The 23,094-nt window shown below is 37.9% G+C and overlaps 1 protein-coding gene across 1 annotated transcript in view; it reads left to right on the top strand.

Annotated features, from left to right (window-relative positions):
• The first annotated feature begins 675 nt into the window (after positions 1 to 675).
• The window catches only part of LOC128235830 (uncharacterized), a 23,772-nt gene continuing 1,353 nt past the window's right edge, over positions 676 to 23,094 (top strand). The window contains exons 1-18 of the mRNA XM_052950627.1: positions 676 to 812; positions 1,179 to 1,253; positions 5,399 to 5,497; positions 9,046 to 9,144; positions 9,761 to 9,871; positions 11,190 to 11,279; positions 12,800 to 12,991; positions 13,640 to 13,738; positions 13,981 to 14,067; positions 14,467 to 14,671; positions 16,445 to 16,552; positions 17,682 to 17,783; positions 18,453 to 18,632; positions 19,099 to 19,261; positions 19,887 to 20,019; positions 20,820 to 21,235; positions 22,592 to 22,720; positions 23,015 to 23,094. The exon at positions 23,015 to 23,094 is cut by the window's right edge and continues 22 nt beyond it. Coding sequence (XP_052806587.1) covers positions 676 to 812; positions 1,179 to 1,253; positions 5,399 to 5,497; positions 9,046 to 9,144; positions 9,761 to 9,871; positions 11,190 to 11,279; positions 12,800 to 12,991; positions 13,640 to 13,738; positions 13,981 to 14,067; positions 14,467 to 14,671; positions 16,445 to 16,552; positions 17,682 to 17,783; positions 18,453 to 18,632; positions 19,099 to 19,261; positions 19,887 to 20,019; positions 20,820 to 21,235; positions 22,592 to 22,720; positions 23,015 to 23,094 — 2,505 coding nt within the window. The remainder of the gene's footprint in view (positions 813 to 1,178; positions 1,254 to 5,398; positions 5,498 to 9,045; positions 9,145 to 9,760; positions 9,872 to 11,189; positions 11,280 to 12,799; positions 12,992 to 13,639; positions 13,739 to 13,980; positions 14,068 to 14,466; positions 14,672 to 16,444; positions 16,553 to 17,681; positions 17,784 to 18,452; positions 18,633 to 19,098; positions 19,262 to 19,886; positions 20,020 to 20,819; positions 21,236 to 22,591; positions 22,721 to 23,014) is intronic.

Here is a 23,094-nt window from a genome sequence, read left to right as displayed (position 1 = left end):
AATTTTCACACATGTGGAATATTTTGATATTTAGAACTGTTTGAAGAGTTTACTATATACTATAAATCTGTTTCGGTATTTCAGTTTAAGATGTTTTGTAATAACTATAGTTCGTTTTAAACATTTAATGACATAGGAATTGATTATTATGGTCAAAAACACAGAATGGAGATTAATTGAGAAACAAATTCAATTTTCCGCTCAAAAATAGAGAGCAATAAAAAATACATATTGTCACGGACCTATAAACCATTATTTAACAGGCTACAGGTCCTTGATATTGTTCCTGTGATCATGCAGTATGATTTTATGATTTTACAAAATCTTTTTTTTTAAATTTGCAAAATCGCAGCCGAGTGTTCATTTAATAACTGCATGAACGCACAGAAAATATGAATGAATCCTTATACATTATTTTCATTTCTCCTCTTCGTTACTTATGTGTGGTAATAGGGATATTGGTTGTAAAAATTGTTGGAGTTTATTAACAAAATTATCGAGATTTTTTAATTTATGTTTAACATATGCATGCATTTATATATGTCAACAAAACTAAGCATCCGGAACATTGCTAGACAAGCAGGTAGCCAGTGTGGTTTTGTAGCACTATAAACAAGTCCTTAGGCCGCGCGTATAAGACAGTGCTGTCACCAGAGTGATACCCGTCCGCAAGCCATGGCGTCCCTGCTGATCCAGCCCCGACATAGTCGACAGAAGAAGTCCCTACGCGAGCAGAGTCGAGAAAAACCACCGGAGATTGTGTTTCATAGCTTAAAGACCCGACAGCTATGGAGGAAAGCGAGTGTTTTCAGGTAGAAAACAAATATAAATAATTGTATCTCTGGTTGGTTCATGTGCGCCCTGTCCCATGCTGTTCATGTTTAGCACTTATCATACAAAAAATCCAGATAGACGTTCGAGTTCTTGTTCATACAATACAACATAACATTTACGAGTTAACTATCTAGCAACGTGGTTGATGTTAACAATGCCATTCTGCTAACAATGTGTTAGTGCATATACTTATAAAACAAAATGTAAGAAAAGGAAGGAAACCTGCATACGAAGAAATTTCTATCAAATAAGTGCTATACATGACTACAGGACAGTTTACGCACACGAATCAACCTCTAATAAGTATTGCTCATTGTTCACATGTCCGTACTTGTGTTGATCAGGAAAGGCGACCAGGATGAGGTTGACGATACAGAAAACCTCAAAAACCTCGAGAAACGCAACCCATCCGCGAGGAGGTAGTTTAATGTCCGTGTTTTATGTGCTGTGGCATTGAAGTGTTCACTACTTTGCTGGTCATTACTCACTCCCATATAGATGTCGATTTACATTTTTAGTCATTCACTTGTATTCACTGTACCCCCTTGTTTGGCGTTTTCACCAGTATATGCCCTGGGTTCAGTAAACGCTAACTAAAGGTGTTTGCGACTTGGTTCCCCACTTGCAGTGTTTGGGCTATGATGCAACAGGGAAACAAAACAAACAGCGATTGTTTGCGGTAACTGAACTCAGTTAAGGTGATCTATTTCAATATTTATGAATACGAAGTATCACAAACAGTGATACATATAAATGCGTGCCTAATGTTGTTGAAGTGTTAGAAGTCCGCTAGAGTTCTCACACATTCCATTGTCAGGTAATTTGAATGGATGTCTGGTGTGTGTTAACAGAATATTGCGTTTATCTGAATGAAAGCTCATATTGAGATCCCATGTCATCACTTGTCTTTACGTATTTGTTTATTATCAATGAGTATCGTAGGCATTTCAAATAACTGGGGATGTTAACTGTCAGCATAAATACAAGGCTTCACTTGTCTATAGATAACTGTCAGTATTATGACAAGTAGTCACTTCTGTATCACTTGTCTATAAGTAACTGTCAGTATAAACACGAGGGTTCACTTGTCTATAAGTACCTGTCAGTATAAACACGAGGGTTCACTTGTCTATAAGTACCTGTCAGTATAAACACGGGGGTTCACTCGTCTATCAGTACCTGTCAGTATAAACACGGGGGTTCACTCGTCTATAAGTACCTGTCAGTATAAACACGAGGGTTCACTCGTCTATAAGTACCTGTCAGTATAAACACGAGGGTTCACTCGTCTATAAGTACCTGTCAGTATAAACACGAGGGTATCACTCGTCTATAAGTACCTGCCAGTATAAACACGAGGGTTCACTCGTCTATAAGTACCTGTCAGTCAGTATAAACACGGGGGTTCACTCGTCTATAAGTACCTGTCAGTATAAACACGAGGGTTCACTCGTCTATAAGTACCTGTCGGTATAAACACGAGGGTTCACTCGTCTATAAGTACCTGTCGGTATAAACACGAGGGTATCACTCGTCTATAAGTACCTGTCGGTATAAACACGAGGGTATCACTCGTCTATAAGTACCTGCCGGTATAAACACGAGGGTATCACTCGTCTATAAGTACCTGCCGGTATAAACACGAGGGTATCACTCGTCTATAAGTACCTGCCGGTATAAACACGAGGGTATCACTCGTCTATAAGTACCTGCCGGTATAAACACGAGGGTTCACTCGTCTATAAGTACCTGCCGGTATAAACACGAGGGTTCACTCGTCTATAAGTACCTGCCAGTATAAACACGAGGGTTCACTCGTCTATAAGTACCTGCCAGTATGAACACGAGGGTTCACTCGTCTATAAGTACCTGCCAGTATGAACACGAGGGTTCACTCGTCTATAAGTACCTGCCAGTATGAACACGAGGGTTCACTCGTCTATAAGTACCTGCCAGTATGAACACGAGGGTTCACTCGTCTATAAGTACCTGTCAGTATAAACACGAGGGTTCACTCGTCTATAAGTACCTGTCAGTATAAACACGAGGGTTCACTCGTCTATAAGTACCTGTCAGTATAAACACGGGGGTTCACTCGTCTATAAGTACCTGTCAGTATAAACACGGGGGTTCACTCGTCTATAAGTACCTGTCAGTATAAACACGGGGGTTCACTCGTCTATAAGTACCTGTCAGTATAAACACGGGGGTTCACTCGTCTATAAGTACCTGTCAGTATAAACACGGGGGTTCACTCGTCTATAAGTACCTGTCGGTATAAACACGGGGTTCACTCGTCTATAAGTACCTGTCGGTATAAACACGGGGGTTCACTCGTCTATAAGTACCTGTCGGTATAAACACGGGGGTTCACTCGTCTATAAGTACCTGTCGGTATAAACACGAGGGTTCACTCGTCTATAAGTACCTGTCGGTATAAACACGGGGGTTCACTCGTCTATAAGTACCTGTCGGTATAAACACGGGGGTTCACGAGGGTTCACTCGTCTATAAGTACCTGCCAGTATAAACACGAGGGTTCACTCGTCTATAAGTACCTGCCAGTATAAACACGAGGGTTCACTCGTCTATAAGTACCTGCCAGTATAAACACGAGGGTTCACTCGTCTATAAGTACCTGCCAGTATAAACACGAGGGTTCACTCGTCTATAAGTACCTGCCAGTATAAACACGAGGGTTCACTCGTCTATAAGTACCTGTGAGTATAAACACGAGGGTTCACTCGTCTATAAGTACCTGTCAGTATAAACACGAGGGTTCACTCGTCTATAAGTACCTGTCAGTATAAACACGAGGGTTCACTCGTCTATAAGTACCTGCCAGTATAAACACGAGGGTTCACTCGTCTATAAGTACCTGTCAGTCAGTATAAACACGAGGGTTCACTCGTCTATAAGTACCTGTCAGTCAGTATAAACACGAGGGTTCACTCGTCTATAAGTACCTGCCAGTATAAACACGAGGGTATCACTCGTCTATAAGTACCTGTCAGTATAAACACGAGGGTATCACTCGTCTATAAGTACCTGTCAGTATAAACACGAGGGTATCACTCGTCTATAAGTACCTGTCAGTATAAACACGAGGGTATCACTCGTCTATAAGTACCTGCCAGTATAAACACGAGGGTATCACTCGTCTATAAGTACCTGCCAGTATAAACACGAGGGTTCACTCGTCTATAAGTACCTGTCAGTAAAAACACGAGGGTTCACTCGTCTATAAGTACCTGTCAGTATAAACACGAGGGTTCACTCGTCTATAAGTACCTGCCAGTATAAACACGAGGGTTCACTCGTCTATAAGTACCTGCCAGTCAGTATAAACACGAGGGTTCACTCGTCTATAAGTACCTGTCAGTATAAACACGAGGGTTCACTCGTCTATAAGTACCTGTCAGTATAAACACGAGGGTTCACTCGTCTATAAGTACCTGTCAGTAAAAACACGGGGGTTCACTCGTCTATAAGTACCTGTCAGTATAAACACGAGGGTTCACTCGTCTATAAGTACCTGTCAGCCAGTATAAACACGAGGGTTCACTCGTCTATAAGTACCTGTCAGCCAGTATAAACACGAGGGTTCACTCGTCTATAAGTACCTGTCAGTATAAACACGAGGGTTCACTCGTCTATAAGTACCTGCCAGTATAAACACGAGGGTTTTATACCTTATGAGACCATAGCAGATCACAGTTAATCTTTTAGCATTCACCAATCTTTTAATAATTTTGCGTTTTTAACTATTAAATACATTGGTTACAATCTTGTTAATAGTAATTAATATTTTCCATAAATGCATTTTTAGTAAGAAGTTGAGGGTGTATCACTCAAAAGTTATGTTTGTTTTACATGTGTAAGTATTAATTTTGAATAAGAGTGTCACTTTAATGAATACATATCTGAAATTCCATAGGCGGAGAATGAAGGTTGTATTCTAATTATAATTATTGTCATATTTTCATGACAATTTAATTCGTCTTTGACTAACGCTTGACATGTCACTCTGCGTGCTTCTACTGAATTCAGATGTGCTCTTTGCGATTGAAGTCATTTTAGACACCACATTTGTAAAGATGCACTCTTACTCCCAAATAAGATTTACCACAATTATTAATATTGTGTCAAAATTCCAAAAAGGATGAATAAATGTCGAAAACAATGGTTCTTATGAAGGATATCGAGTTTGATTTGAAAGAAATGAGTATAAAACACGGTATTTCTGCCTTATAAGACTATAGTAGACCACAGTATATATTTTAGCATTCACCAATAATTTAATGTTTTTGCGCTTTCTGCTATTAAATACACGGTTACATTATCTTGTTATCAGTAATTAATATTTTCTATAAATGCATTATTTAGTTAGTAGTTATCAGTCAAAATTAATGTTTGTCATACATGTGTATGTATTGATTTTGAATAAGAATGTCACTTTAAACAGACAAATATCAATTTTTGAGAATCACAAGTAAGGTATGATTCTGAATGATTTTGAATTAAAGTGTCACTTTAATTACATATGTCGTATTTTGTTCTTAAGCCGGGTCGCAGCCATACAGCGCCCACCAACCATCACGAAGATGATGTTGGAGATCGACCGGTTATGGGAAACCAGCAGATTACTTATGAAAAAGGAAGGGTACGTTGCCTTAAGTAGCATAGATACGGTTGTTGGTGAAGATACATTTCATTCAAATCATCTTTCCAGAACCGACTGAGTTTGAAGTGGAAGTTAGGTGTATTAACGTATATAATAACCGAATTTAAACTCATAAACGAAATACATACTAAGTATATTTCTTATAATATCCATGATGCGTATTTCAATCGACAGAGAAAAAAATACCATAAAGGCACGTCCACCAGCATATGAAACGTCGCGCTTAAATTGAAAGGTCAAAAAACTAATATTACGATAGCTGTGTGAAGTAAGCTTAACATACGACATTGGACATTGGACATTCAAAATCGAATGTTGTGCTGGCACGACATTGGACATTGGACATTAAAAATCGAATGTTGTGCTGGCACGACATGGGACATTGGACATTCAAAAGTGAAAGTCGTGCTAGCAGTTAGCACATTCAAATCAATGTATGACATGTTTTATAAATGAATGTTTTTTTTACCGACTTGAAATTAATTTTGATGCCATGCAATATTCGGATTTTTTGTTTGTTTGAGATATTGTCTTGAAATTATTTGAAAAGGGTCAGAGATCACAAAGCAATGAACCATTATAAAATTTATTAACACCAAGAGAGCATTGTCATGACGATTCCATCGCAATATTTGAAACTTAAGCATGATTCAGATATATATGATGCAGAGAAAGATTCAAATGAATATACTTATGAATGGTCGTGGATTCATTCTCTGAGGTTTACTTAGATCTGTTCACAAAATGGCCGATTCCTTTTTAATAGTAGGTTTTTTGATTGGTCACCAAAAGTATGCATACCTTGTATAAATTATTTTTCAAACAAAAATCTTTGATGATTATAAAAGTAATAAAATGTGAAATGAAAGAGCTAGTTAAAGCGCTATTGTTTCTGCGGATTATATTGAGCAATAAAAATATAACACCTTTACTGAACATATTCCGGCTCTCAGCAGGGTGCCCACCTTTGATGGATTAAAAATATCCAAATTGAAATAAGGCATATGTTGTATATCAACAATTAAAGCAATCAACACAATTTATGAGTAATAGAAAACACAATCGATTGCAAAATTGCGTCCCACCAAACAATAATTCATATTGAGGTTATACAATTACAATTGTAAAGGATCATTATGTACAGTGATATATCTACTGCCTTTATGTATACAATGACTATATGTACAATTTGGATTTCAATTTATTGGGGCTAACATCTGCAACATTTTATAAATGTCGCACTCAATAAATGTTCAAATATAAAACAAGCAGTTCAATTCGACTACAATACTGGCCACATATTATTCAGCTAATGGACGCGTGAACTGCTCAAATCTATCTTAAAGGATCATTCGAAGTCTCTGTCTATCATGGGTCCAAAATTTATATTTATTACCAAGACAACTAGCCAGCACGACATATTATTTTGAATGCCCAATGTCGTGCTCTTTCGATTTTGAATGTCCAATGTCCAATGTCGTGCTAGCACGACTTTCAGTTTTGAATGTCCAATGTCCGATGTCGTGCCAGCACAACATTCGATTATGAATGTCCAATGTCCAATGTCGTGCCGGCACGACACTCGTTTTTGAATGTCCAATGTCCAATGTCGTGCTAGCACAACATTCGATTATGAATGTCCAATGTCGTGCTAGCACGACTTTCACTTTTGAATGTCCAATGTCCAATGTCGTGCCAGCACAACATTCGATTTTGAATGTCCAATGTCCAATGTCGTGCTAGCACGACTTTCACTTTTGAATGTCCAATGTCCAATGTCGTGCCAGCACAACATTCGATTTTGAATGTCCAATGTCCAATGTCGTGCTAGCACGACTTTCACTTTCGAATGTCCAATGTCCAATGTCGTGCTAGCACAACATTCGATTTTGAATGTCCAATGTCCAATGTCGTGCTAGCACGACTTTCACTTTTGAATGTCCAATGTCCAATGTCGTGCCAGCACAACATTCGGTTATGAATGTCCAATGTCCAATGTCGTGCCGGCACGACAATCGTTTTTGAATGTCCAATGTCCAATGTCGTGCCAGCACAACATTCGATTTTGAATGTCCAATGTCCAATGTCGTGCTAGCACGACTTTCACTTTTGAATGTCCAATGTCCAATGTCGTGCCAGCACAACATTCGATTTTGAATGTCCAATGTCCAATGTCGTGCTAGCACGACTTTCACTTTTGAATGTCCAATGTCCAATGTCGTGCCAGCACAACATTCGATTTTGAATGTCCAATGTCCAATGTCGTGCTAGCACGACTTTCACTTTTGAATGTCCAATGTCCAATGTCGTGCCAGCACAACATTCGATTTTGAATGTCCAATGTCCAATGTCGCGCTAGCACGACTTTCACTTTTGAATGTCCAATGTCCAATGTCGTGCCAGCTCAACATTCGATTTTGAATGTCCAATGTCCAATGTCGTGCCGGCACGACAATCGTTTTTGAATGTCCAATGTCCAATGTCGTGCCAGCACAACATTCGATTTTGAATGTCCAATGTCCAATGTCGTATGTTTAGCTAACTTCACACAGCTTATTACGATAGTATCATATACCATATCAGCAGTTACGCCCTTCCCTGTATGCGGATCATTCATTTCAGTCTTAATTATTTTTTGCCTTCATGAAATCAAAAATTTAAGAACACATACATACTGAAGAGAACAAGAATAATAAAGAATGCCAAGTTTGGTGATATCTTACTTAAATAAAAATTGAATAACCCGAAAATCCATGTCCGGTTGGAGAAATATCTCCACTATTTGTTTTACCATTCGGAATTCCTCGACCATTTTCCATTCTAGATTTTTATGGACGGTTTACAATGTCAGAAATCTTTACAGTTTAACTACGCTGCAAGTAGATCGCGAAGTAATTTCAATTTAGCGTTAAACTTTATGACATTGGTCTTTGGAATGTTAATAATTTATGCAATTATACACTTCACTGCAATCAAGTTAAACATAGTTATACAAAATACACGTTAAAACACTGATAATAATTAATACTATTATTAAGTTTTAACGAACTACTTCTACTGATGTACTGGTGTACATTGGAGGCTGTTTTCAATGGAAAATGGCCGAGGCGTTCCGAATGTTGTTTTACTACGGGCCATGTAATATACATTTAGGGGGCATCATATCAACTCACGTTTCGTACGATCATTTATTTTTTTAAATCGATATATCTTAATAATTAAATTATCAAATTCAAACGTTATGGCTGGGTTTATTTGGTTTGGGAAGTAAAACGCTCAATTTAATATGTGACACTCACTTCATATCAAACTGAAATTCGTGATCTTACTTTATTTTGTCGTACGCTTTTTGATAAGATGACCTCATAATCCTTATGTATGAAAATCTATAAATCGTGCGAATTTGAAATGTGCTAACCTGCAGGAAACATTTTTTTTTAAATGCCAAAAAAAATCAATGCATTTAACTAAATGACTGTTTATCACAAAGGAACTATATTTAACGTTTAAAATGTTCTTACTTGTAGGGCTATGACGGAGGACGACATTGAGAAACTACGGCGGATCATCAAGGAGGCAGTGGACCTCAGCAGTCGGATACGCATGCTCATAAGGGAAAAGGATGTGTAAGTGATTGGATTCGTGAATTGTCCGTAACGATATCTTCATTTCAAGGGGTACAGTCAATTCCTAGTCGTATCAATAAAGCGTCAGACCTCAGCGGTAGAATAAGAGGAAAGGTGTGTGATTAAGGGTGAAAATACATGACCGTTAATGTTTTCTTGGTGATGGTGTGGTGTAACCTTATTTGTACTCGCACTCGGGCGTTGCTAATCAGCGAGTGCTCCGATAAGATTGTTAGTTGTAGCATAGTCCACAGACTGAATGTAACCCTGGTTAGGGCTACCCTGATTCTTTAACGTGCACCAGTGAATAGCACTGTCACACGGGACCCCCATTTATCGTCCCTCCCGGAGGACGATTAGTGTTTTTTTAGTGGTGCGGCTGGGAATCGAACCTGTGGCCCCTGCATTGACAGTCAGTAATGTTTTTGTTTGTTAAAGACAGTATATTTACATGGTTATTGGTAGAAACAACAATTGTGGTGGATCATTAAACGGAGAGGCGGATAGAAAGAGGGAGACAAGTTGTTATCCATTTTCAATAAAAATGTCAAATTAACACTTTAAAGTTGTCTTTACAATTGAGCTTAGTTAAACCTTACAAACTGTTTTCTTTCAGGTACACGGATGAAGACGTGTTAAGCCACGCTAAAGACATCAACAGCCTCCAACTGTTTCTGCATACCGTCGTGGAGATTTGGACCAAGGTTGAGGACGTACTCAAAGAAAAGTAAATAACTCTTCAGTTTAAATTGCTGTTTACTATCTTATATTCAATTATAATATGACACGTCAAGGACGTCAAAAGTTCCTGCACGCAGTCAACGACGCGATCACACATCCGAGGTATTGGCACACTCACAAATCCGGGGTATTGGCACACTCACAAATCCGGGGCATTGACACACTCACAAATCCGACGTATTAACACATTCACATACTTGTTTATTTGAGTGTATTAAGGTCTTCCCGCGCCTATTTGCTGCATCATGGCTTGACCCCCGTCGTGACTCCATCATGACTTAAATTGGGTTAAAATGCCATAATTGACATGAGATAGAAGAGACAGAAATAACCAGTCAAATCCAGAGAATACGTTAAGATACAGAGTGAGATACAAGAGATCCGGTTACGATACCCTAGATAACTTGCTTGTGTAAGGCACCGATGCACAGGATATAACCTTCCTAGGTTTAACCAGTACCGTGTACACCATTTCACCAGTAGAACCAAAATGCCGAGCGCCAGGCAAGGGAGTTATCATATTTAACATATTCCGATTGGACGCGGCCGTGGTTTGAATCGCCGACCTTCCGCATCCGAGGCGAGCGCTCTGCCACTGACCAATCGGGTCGGTTGCACACGGCTGTGTATTGGTCTTACTCTTTATGAACCTCCTATACACGTTTCTGTTATCATCCATCATATCTCAGATTAATGTGCAGACATTTTGCTTTGAACAAAACCATACTTGGCAGTATCAACATAAAAGCAGACGTAGCAATGGTCAGCTTCACACAAACACTGTTTAATAGATAATGGTCAGCAAGTCTTATCTCAATTGTACACTTACTAACGGCGGGATGTTAATAAAATGAAGACGTAAATGTGAATTGTGTATTTCAAGCGTTTGCGTTCATGGAGGGTGCAAGTGGTCAAGTCATACAGGGCTCTTTTGGTAAAAGGGTCCGCCTCTTACCCAAGAGTTTGATCCCGTCAAGGGAACTTTCTCTTAGCTTCTCGAAGGGACACATGTACTCGTTTCTACCTAGGAAACGGACTCCAGACTTATTCATATCATCTTGAAGTTGTCTTTACAACCAAGCTTAAATAAAGTTTAAACATTTTAACACTGTCAATCTGAAGACATTATCGTAATATAGTCCGTAAGTTTGACTTCGAAATGTGATAATTTCGTTATACAGATTTCGGACCATTGATGAAAAAAAAAAATAAACAAAGAAGAGATAAAATCGGGACCAACTGAAATGACCAACTAACTTCGAAATAGCGATAATTTCGGATTAACGGTGTTTGTTATGTTGCAGGTACGGTCACCGGGTGATGGGCGAGATGATGGAGCTAGGTACTGACATTGCTTCTGTGTTTGGCGAGGTCATGTCCATATTCCTTCAAAGGTATATGCTATAATTTAATTCTAATGCAATCATTAACGTCATATTTGCTGTCGAAACGGTTTACTATATTGATTTGGTTCGAAAAACAATCATAGTTCATTAAGACAATAAACAACCATGAAGCACTTCATCATGTTGCTTATTTCTTTTATATGCTGTGAGCAGTGCGTTTTTATTTACTGTCAATAAATAAGTGTAATCAATAGTTTACAATACATTACACACCTTAGTCGTTTAAGTCGTAAATTGAAATTATCTTAGTTTTATTATGATGGGACTTATTTGAGCAAACTGATTTTTAGCTATTATTGAAAATGAACATGGTGTTGGAGAAATGAAAAACAACCAGAACGTTGCCATATGTGAGGTCTCTGCAGTTTTAACATTATTACAGTCACGACTAAAATACATTATTGCGACGACCTCAAAGTTATTTAAAAAATATATGTCGGTGTACTTGCTTTATTACCACGCTTGTACGATTAATTGTCTCGTGGATTAGAGATTTTGCTCTCGATTATTCTGATTATTGGCTATATGTGTTACAGTAGTCAAGGTCTCTACCCTATTAATATTTATGAATATTTATCTATAACTAAATGATCCGGGCGTTCTGATAACTCGTTTAAACAATCTAAAAAAATCGAGCCCTGCGTCCCCAAACTACTTAGTCGATATAAACAGCCGCTTCAGAGTTTTTGACGATTTTTGTGTTAAGGGAACAAAATGAATATCCAAATGTTAAAAAAGTGTCCTATACGCGCATTATTGTGGCTACATCCTACTGTACCTCCACCAATGCAGTTCATGGGATATCATACTTAAACCACTGACCGAGTTTAGATATACTTACTGTGAATTTATTGTAACAGTTTCAAATAAAATGAAAACCAGTTTTATCGTTTGTTTACAAAACTCGTAACTGGTTTTTGAAGCAATCGAAACCACCTCCTAAGGTTCGTTCCATCCGAAAACTAGTTCAGTTTGATAAAAAAAACATGGCGGACAGTAATCAAACGTGTGTTGAAACATCATTTAGTTAGAGCAGGCAAAACGACCATCTGTGATATCATTGTTTTGAAGCAATTCAGAAGTAATGGCGACATGCAGAAGTTCCACCATGCTGTTGAAACTGTACACAAAACCATATATTTGTTAATTGAAGCAAATCATTAAAAAATGGTTTCCAAACCGCCTAAACACATAAAACCATTTCTGATACTTGTTTGGTCAACAAATACGCCCCTTGGTTGTCCGGTTAGCGCAGTGGTTAGCGCACTCGCTTCTCACCAAGGCGACCCTCGGGTTCGATTCCCGGCCTGGGCGCATGTGAGTTTGGTTAGTGGTCACAAAGCTGGACAAGTGGGGTTTCTCCGAGTACTCCGGTTTCCCCCACAACACAAGACCACACTCTCGCGCAACATCGTGCCAACGAGAGTGACTTAGTATAAGCTATCATAGCTTTCTTCACAATCGTTGTAAAATATATAATGTTTAAACTCAATCCCTTAATATTTCAGGTTTGGTCTCAACATAGTCCCCCTTATGAGGCCCGTCCATGGATTATTCTACAGCATCAGCATTCACTGTCGGTACCACTGCCCGGGCCTCGGCGAGGAAGACGTGAATGAAATGAAGTCTATCTACAACAGTTTCCTAACAGCCATGCTGAACCTCATGAAGAGCACCAAAGTTCTACTTAAGAGACTTAAGTAAGTGTTACGATATGGAATTATATAGAAGTAAAACTAATTGACCCACTGAACTCTTTAAATGGCTTTTTAAGCTGTCAATCAGCTTATGCATTACATTATGTTTATAACGGCTGTGCAAAACTTACATGCATTAATGTTTTGTTTTGTATATTTATACACATGTAAGTGCGATCGGTACAGTGACAACTGGTCTTTATATACTTCAATAAACTTCGCAACTTAGAAATGAAACGTTCCATCATTTTGAATCTGATCAAAGTCACGCCGTTCTACACACTGCGCCAAGAGTTACTTGCATGTTTATGAGTTTGTTTTCTTGGTGGTTTTTATTGTCCATCATATGATTTGAAGTCATTTTAAAGACAACGTTTTTGAAACTTTCAAAATATCAATACTCCGCCGATTCTTTCGAATGCTTTGATATGTATATATTGGTCGATAATAATTAAAAAGAGGTATTTCCCTAAAAATGCAGGTTCGACCCGGAGGTGATTTCACCTCGACGACGTTGGTTAAAAAAAAAATGATCTTCTTAATCATATACGACTCGAATGGGATTTCGGACCGGTGACAGATTTACTCCACCCGCCTTGCAAATTACACATACCTTACGGTTATATCGCCGATTATTCTTTCCCGATTAAGGTTCGATTCGGAGACAATATCTACCAGACGGCGGACCGTACAGACCAGCATTTCTTCTACCATCGACCTGATGCACGCCATGGTTAAGGATGGGCGACTGTGAGTACAATGTGCAAGAGTTGTCGGACATGATAATTGAATTTACTAAGATAGAGGAATTGAAAAATAAAGTGGTGAAGCTTCTATTTTTGACATGACAATCCAGATAAAACAAACTCTTCTATCCATTGTAAATCTAGCGTCTGATTAGACAATAATCTGCAAGGAAAGCGAAATTATCACTTAAAAGTCTTCATATAGTATTTCAATATAACATTTCTGTTTCTGTTTGGCTCCAGTAGATGTGACTACGAGGAATATGTGGACACCATTGAAAAGATAGGCAGCCTGTGTACAGATATCTTCTTCGTCATAGGAAAAACCTCAAGGTATCTTTGACCAAATGCTTCAAGTCGGTTTAATACATGATCTTTATATGGCGAAATCGTGTAGGACAAGTTTGGAATGGCCGGATAATGGAGGTGGTCATTACAAACAGGTGTCCTTACGACCAGGTCTGACTGTATTTGAAATACGTTATAATGTAAAAGCTAATAAATTATACTAGTACTTTATCGTACATCATATGTAAATAGGGCAACGACGATCAAATACAACAGTGGGACACCAAAATCGACATATTTTGACATAGAGTTCAAATTATAGAGTGTCTAACCCCTAGTGAAAGTTGTAGTAACATACACAAGAATGAACTTCCTACTCCGTCTGCATCCTAAATTATACACTTTCTGCTTCATTCTATTAAAAAATAACCTGTGTTTTTTCAGTATCGTTGAGCTTCTAGAGCTCGGCGAGAGCGTGATCGCCACGGAGCCCACTGACGTATTAGGCGAAGTTGCACACAGTGACGTTAGCAGGTGCCCGATAGAGAAACGCCCTCTCGTGCTTTCCGGTCTTGAACTGGATGAGGGATCTTCCTTCGTATCAGATGTATTTATGCAGAGCGGGGCTACATTCAACCCCTCGCAAAAAGTATTAGCCTTTGATTTAGATGGGTATTCTAAAGCTGTTTGTATATTGTAGACATGGCGTTTGCAATTATGTGGGTCAATGGCTATCGAGGGTTTGTCCAATTTGCCGCTGCTAATTTTACTATAAAGCTCTTTCAACGAAATAACCAAACAATATATTTTTAAAGCTGATTTCTTCTTTTCTATAATAAATAGAAATCGTACATGGCAAGTTTGCATGCATTTCCGAGGTCTGTATGTATGCTAAGAGTCTTTTTATGTCAGCTAAAGGCAAGGCTAGTGTACTCGAGTTTACTTGTGTATCTCATGCGCACGCACTTCATTAGCTGTGTAAAATGATTAAATCGTATTTCGTAGTGAAAAGAATGAAAAATTTGCTGAAGATATTCAATATTGGATTGTAAACTTAAAACTGATGTTCTGCTGCATACTAGATTTCTTTGCGTGGATATTCGATGTTTCTTTCCATGCCTATCCGGAATAAACACATCATGTGCATATAATAATATGTTCAATTATAAGGATTGGGACGGTAGAAAAAAATAATAGAGTTTCTCCCCTTGTATTTATGTTACGCTTAACATTAAAGGCAGAAAGAATTGAAAAAAAAATCGGGCTTTATCAAAAAAACAATTTTACAAGGTAAGAAGATTGATGCAGAGACAAAAGACAAAAATTAACATATTGCACATTTGTTAATTTTGAACATTTATCAGCACAGAAACATACATGTCAGAAATTTAAGTCTTTAGTCGGAGAAAAGTCCCCCAAACATTGTTTTAAGTTAAGCGATCAACCTAATTATACTCTTTTTTCCGTTTATCTTTTATTGCAAGAATGGCGTAAAATGTTGTGTATGCACAACGAATTTCAAAGTCATTTCAGAGAAGTGAACGATGCCTTAACGGTTATTAGATAAGAAAACACACCTCGGTAATTTTAACTTTACAATACGTTGGCAGTCTTTGTTAGAACGTCACTGAATATGATTTTTCGTTTTACTTGCAAGAATTCATTATCATTTTATTGCATCCATAATAATTCTCATTTTCACACAATTTCACATCTTTCCGCTTTGAACGTAAATGGAGGCTTCGCGCCAGAACTTTACGTGACCATACATTCCTTTACGGTAGTCTCCGAGTCGAAAGAGGCAGAGACATAGAGACAAATAAATGAAAACAGCAAATAGGTTAAATCTATAGAACATTTAAACAAGACATTGGTTCTTAAACAAGAAATAAATCCAAATAACAGTTGACAGCGGAGTGCGATGTTTCATTATTCTGAGAGCAATTCTGTTCATTAAATCTTGGCTAACGATCGTTTTAATTCTACAGCGCCAACAATTATTTTAATGAACTTCCCATGTCTACGACAAGAAAGAAATTACACACACAGCCACAGATGCTCGTCACATTGCCTGGATACAGTAATATACATATAAAAAATATTTTTAATATTTTTTTTTATTTTGTTAAAAAACAAAAAATATAAATGTTTAAATATATATATATATATATATATATATATATATATATATATATATATATATATATATATATATATATATATATATATATATATATATATATATATATATGTATATATATATATATTACTGTATCGAGGCAATGTGACGAGCACCTGTGCACGCAGCTGCGCTTGACTAAGCGAGTATAATGCAAACCGGTTCGTCAGGTGCAAATGATGACCGGATAGTGGAAAATACAGCAGTCCAAAAATAGCTTCTGAACTTATTATCTTTTGACAGGTTACGATACGCATGCCGTTCTCCGGAGCGTTGTTCCCGTCCGGTGCGATGATCAAGATCAAGTTGAAGATTGGTGAAGAGTGGTACGATACGCCCGGAATACGAGTGGTCAGTTAACGTTTGTTGTTTAAGTAATAGTTAGATGACATGAAGTAAATTCTTTATGATTAAGAATGGGCGGAGTGAGCGTATACGATATTTATTCAGGTCATCTAACTGACTTAGAATACAACATTGGCTGATACATTGTCAAAGCAAACTCTGATGCAGGGGGTTTGTTTCGGATAAGTGACAGTAGGCGGACCTTTAAACACCCGCGAAAGTTGGAATTCTTAATGATTAAGTCTAGTACTTAATGATTGCCTATCTGCATTTCAATTGTAGGTTGTATTCTAATCCAATTCTTTTCTGCTATTTTTGACCTTTTGCATTCCTTTGCGACGATTTTGAGACGAATTTTACGACATGCCTTAAAAACGAGTCGTCGGAGGGACGAATAGTTGTAAAGATATCTATCAGCATTCGCGTCGACTTTAAGTTTCGCGAGCCATGATTGTGTAGCTGGAAAATGTTCATAGAGTTTCACGTTCGTTTCTCTAGCAGCTTAAGTAATATCAGAACTGAACCTACATTTACGGCCAATGAAGTTGCAGATAGGCTTAACCACTAAGAATTTCAACTTTCGTGGATGTTTTAAAGTCCGCCCACTGCCAATCATCCGATACATAATCCCTGTTGACAGTGTGTCAGACAATGAGGTCGTATTCAGTAAGATGACCTGAATTAAAAGTTTAATGATAAAGAAGGGCTCGTTCGCTTCGCTTACTCCGCAGATTCTTAATCATTAAGATTTTAATTCATGTCATCTAACTATTACTTTATTGTATAAAGTCGTATTAACCTACATGCCTCCAGTTTGCTTTGCTTCAAACATCATAAGTCACTTCATTAAGTAATGATTTTTTTTATCAAATTAAAGGAAGTGAACATTTTTTATACATAAAGGTTGGTATTTTAAATAAAGTCAGTTAAAATTTCAGAAGTTATCAATTAACTACGTCATATGACCAGTGAGATATTTAATAAGGAAAACCACTAAAATCATGACTGTTGTTTTACGAATACCGACCTTGCAGACCAACAGACAGGCGCAATATCGACCTTGAAAGTGCCATGTACATCCATATTGAATAATATAGGAATCAATTATACGGTATTCAATCTTTCTTTACACCAGCTTGGAAAGCCCGCCAACGAGTGTGACCTTCCAGAGGGCGTGGCCAAGGTAAACATGAAGTCCGCGAAAGGCCAGAAGAAAGTGAAGCCCGCTCCTCCGCAGGTACAACGCTCAATAGTGGATGCACTTTTCAAAGATACATTTACAAAGGGGTCTTATATGTCTATAAACAACTGTAGTGGTATAGACTGACACCATGTAATTGCAATGTTGGCTGTTTCGTATAACGAATTAAAGTTAAACGAACAAAAGTTATTTTTCAAGAGCCTGAACCTTTCAAGAAATAAAATGATAACCATATCTCATTTTTTTTTTTAATTTCTCAACTCCCATATAAGGCTAAAGCTAAGCTCACTATTTGTTCAGAAAACTATGCTTTGGTGTATAAAATCATGATTTATTAGAAAGTAATTTGGGAAAATGTGATATATGGCAAGTGCGGTTCCAGGATTCGACATTAAGGGGGCGTAACTTAGGGGTGTAACCTTTTGACTTGCGCCTCTCCCTCAGAACCAAAATTTATTTGGTTTAAATTGGTGGTAGAGGTTGCGGGTATTCCCACAAAAAAATAAATAACAATATCTTATCCGAAATGGTGCATTTTGGGCGTATATTATTACCTTTTTTCTCTTAATTGAAATAAGAAGTAAACTTGGACGATTTTAGAAGGGGGGTTGGGGGGCGGGTGCACCCCTGGACCCGCCAGTGTTTGGTACTTGAGAAATTTCCTAAATATTCTTACATGAAAATAACTCGCCTTTACTCCAACAGGAGGACATGATTGAATTTTCCGCCAAGTTCCACACCGCGTTTGTGGCCACGCTTGAATACATGTCACAGATCCGAGAGATCGTCCCAGCAGGAACCACGTACATTTGTCCAGAGGATGACCGAATACGCGTCAGCTTCCCGGAGGACTGCTTGGCACATCCTTCACATATGGGATTTAAGGTAGGTCTTAAGGATGAGGCATAGACTCAAGAGGTATGCGGTATTAATATCAAAAACCAACATGGGACCCCATTGGTCGAAAATATGTACATAACTTTCTACTACGTCCGATTCATATCTTTATACTGGGGCTGACCGTCGGCCTAGTGCAATAACTCCATAACTGCCAATGAAAATAGAAGCAATGTTGAGGTGACGTGATAACGTATTTTAAGAATAACCTATTACCATACTCATAATTCATTGCTACAAACACTTCAATTAGAGCCAAATATTTTTGCACTTTATTATGATTATTGGCGTACGTGACTGGGTCGATTCATTTGTATTGGGCCGTGAGGTCACACTGAAGGTAGGTCTTAAGGGTGAAGCATATATGTTTTATTGTGTACATGTCGATAAAAGTCGTTTCCACACATTCAAAAATAACACATAATTAACTAACCTTTTCTTCTATACCATACAGTTGATCCAGCTAAACCGCCAAAGGATGTTTGACTACAAGGAGCAGTGTCCCACTCTGTGCCGGAATATCTTGGCGATGTCGGACATACTTAAAGTATATCACGACGAGGACATCATATTGCAGCAACCCGTAATGCTGCATATGCCAATACCCAACGATATAGGTAGGAAATACATATGCCGGTACCCAACGAGATAGGAAAACACTTGTAGGAAGCTAAGTTCATTTTAAGAGCAAAAACATTTGCCACAACGATGGGTAGGAAATTTATGAGAAGCTATGTATGATCATTATACAGGCATCTACATCTATCCGTATTCAACGTATAGGTCGGAAATATATATAAAATGATGGTTGAACATCATACAAGCAACTGCTTATATACATGTCCAACGATATATGTAGGAAATGTATTAATAGTATTTAGACATTTTTCTTGCTCTTTGCATACTTTTGGTTTAACAACATGTCAGTTCTCTTTGAATTCAACTTTAAAAAAATAGTTATGTTTTTTCTCACTAAGATGCTTTATGAAAACGACCCCTGTATAAATGGTAGGAAATCAGTCCTACGACCAATCACAGCATGTCGGACATCAGTGCATTGCTATCAGGTATGACACAACAATGAAAGCTGTGTATGATCTGTTCTTAAATAATATATGAATTACCGGGTTATGCATGGGTTGCTAGGTTTTCTTGACGTTTTATGAATCCGTTCAAGATTGTGCATAGCTGGATGGTCCCGAATCATTGAAATACTTTCTTCAAACATATGTTTCATTTCAGACGACTGTGAGTCTGAGCTCGTGATATTCCGGTCACGTGACGATGGGGAACTGGAGCTTATCCCGAAAAAGACTGCCATGTTGTGTCCCTCCACACAGAATTGCTACACCTTTCAGATACAGAGTTTCAGTGGGTAGGTTTATTGGTATAATATCAACAATATTGGTGTGCCCCTCTACACACTATTGTTATACCTTCAAGATAGTGGGTAGGTTGAAGGTTAGAATATCAACAATTGTGCAATCTTGTTGTGTCCCTCCACACAGAATTGCTACACCTTTCAGATACAGAGTTTCAGTGGGTAGGTTTGTTGGTATAATATCAACAATATTGGTGTGCCCCTCTACACACTATTGTTATACCTTCAAGATAGTGGGTAGGTTGAAGGTTAGAATATCAACAATTGTGCAATCTTGTTGTGTCCCTCTACACATAATTGCTACACCTTTTAGATACAGAGCTTCAGCGGGTATGTTAGATGGTAGAATATCAACGATCTTTCTACACTATTGTTACACCTTGCACTTAGTGGGTAGGTTGGAGGGTTGAATATCAACAATTGTATAACCTTGTTGTGCACTTCTACACACAGTTGTTATACCTTCCGGATAAACACGAATATATTATAATAAGGGTACGACAATGTTGTGTCCTTCTACAAGAAACTGTTGTCATGCGCTTGTATATAAGATGGCCTCACCTGTGTATAACAAACGTACAGTTATTTTGTATCCCCCTACACAAGACTGCTTAACTTTAAAAATATATTGGACTTTCATTTAACGAGATGTTTTGATGAGCGTTGTATGCCTGAACAACTTTGTAAAACAAAATCGTTCGGGGGGACTTTGGAGTGGCCCGAAGGCAGGTGGTCTTTTAAAGCAGGTGACCGTTCAACCAGGTTTGACTGTAATTCAATGATTTTTGTTGCAGGATCGCGATAGGCAAAGTCAAAAAGAAGAATCTTCGCAAGAACCGTGCTGCCGTTATCGAGGAGTACGAAATCTACATCGAGGATGCGTTTGTATGTAACATTCTCACCTTCATGGATAAGGGACTTCTTCATGTAGGATTGGTCAAAGTCTTCGTTGAAATTGTTGAGCGGCGCTTTGTGAAAAAGGCCCTTAGGCGGCGCGCTAAGGAAGGATTGTTTGAAGTCCCGGGAAGTCGGTCGCCGAATATCAAACTGAGGAATGAGGATATTGTCTGTATCGAAATGGAAGGAAATATTCAGAGGATGAAAGAAATTCCGCTGGAGAACTATTTTATTGTGTTTCTGAGTAGTGCCCGAGACAATTATCGGTCGTTTCCGGTGGAGCCACGGAAAGATCCGGAGAACAGAGCTTATGGTAGGATGTTTTAATCTTTATGCACGAACATCTTGTGCATGACATTGAGATCATAGATATTTATATTGACGCGAAGGGAAAGTTTTGCAGTTGATAAAATTATTTTTAGCCACACAGCACGCCCAAATTTTCGAAATATCTTGAGTGAATTATCTTATTTCATTTAATCAATTAACTTTAAGACTCACAATATAGGTTGATACAAAAAAATAAAACATTTTAATGCATTATCATGTTTAGCTCCATTGACTTGATTTGAGGTACAGATAAAAAATTACCAGCTTTTATCATTTTTTTTTTTTTTTTAATTAATGGCACGTGGCCATAAATTCCAAAGTTAAAAATGCGCCAAATGATCGCTAATATTGTTTATCTGTACAGAAATCATACGTGTATTTTTTTATCTTTTAAGTCAAATGAATTACACACGATAAAGCACTAACATTAAAGATGCACTCTTACTCCCAAATAAGATTTATCACAATTAATACAATTGTATTATTATACCAAAAAGGATGAATACATGTCGAAAACAATGGTACTTATGAAAAAGACCGAGTATATTTTGAAAGAAAGGTGCAGAAGACATTGTGATATTGTGATTGTATGTTTTGTATGTTGCTTAATATGTAACTTAGTACATGTGTTTTTGTAATACTTTTTGTGTGAAGGTCATGCTGGAAATAAGTAGTTTGTCTTTAATTATTATAGTAGATCGCACAAAATCTTTTAGCGCTCACCAATAAAATATTATTTTCTGCGTTTTCAGCTTTGAAATACACGGCTACAATCTTGTTATCAGTAATTAATATTTTTCATAAATGTATTATCTAGCAAGTAGTTAAAGTTTTATCATTCAAAATTTATGTTTGTTATACATGTAGACGTATTGATTTTGAATAAGAGTGTCACTTTAAGAGAAAACAAATACATAAATAAATTATGACATAAATCACGCATTTCTTTCGAGTAAGAATTTTTTCTGCAAAATAAGGTTATGGTCTAACCAAATTGCCTAGTTCTACCGAATTATTCCTGCATAAAAACTGATGTGGTAAAAAGTATTGCCTTGGATACCGCACTGATAGGATAAATGGTTTTCAATGACGATAATGCTTCTGCAATATATAGAATTACGAATATCGCTATGGCAATACATTGTATATTGATAGATTTTGTTAATAGTAGCTGTTACGAAGGCTTAATCACAATACATATGTTCCCTATATTAGAACATTTCATTTGTATCCAGGGATTTCTTCCAATAACAGCTCTCCTGATAAATCAGCTTGATTGCATGGTATATACTGCGAAACGTATCTTCTTTTTTCTGTTACGTTTTGTTATCCTTTACAGGCCTGTTAAACTTCTACAAAGACAACGAAGAGGAACAGCAATTCCTTCACAGCTCTCACATTGACGCCAACAAGTACATGCTGGGTGTCCTTGACCGAGCCAAGACCCACCATGGCGGGAGGGACCGAGGTATGTTATAATCAAGAATAACACACTCATACACATTGACGCCAATACGTACATACTGGGCGTCCTTGACCGAGCCGAGACCCACGATGGCGGTATGTTATAATTAGGAATAACACACTCAGATACATTGATGCAAATACGTACATACTGGGTGTCCTTGGCCGAGCCACGACTCACCTTGATAGGAGGAAACGGGGTAAATTATAATTAAGAATAACACACTCAGATACATTGACGCCAAAAAGTACATGTTTGGTGTCCTTGAACGCGCCAATACCTCTTTATCAATTTCAGGTCCCGGTGTAATGTCCCCCCGATCTCTCGGCGGTTCATGGACCACCTCGCGGCCCGCCACTACTTCCGCAAAAGAGTCT

This window comes from Mya arenaria, chromosome 1 (genome assembly GCF_026914265.1).
Source record: "Mya arenaria isolate MELC-2E11 chromosome 1, ASM2691426v1".
In the NCBI taxonomy this organism is placed as follows: Eukaryota; Metazoa; Mollusca; class Bivalvia; order Myida; family Myidae; genus Mya; species Mya arenaria.
This window is presented reverse-complemented; position numbering and strand designations above follow the sequence as displayed.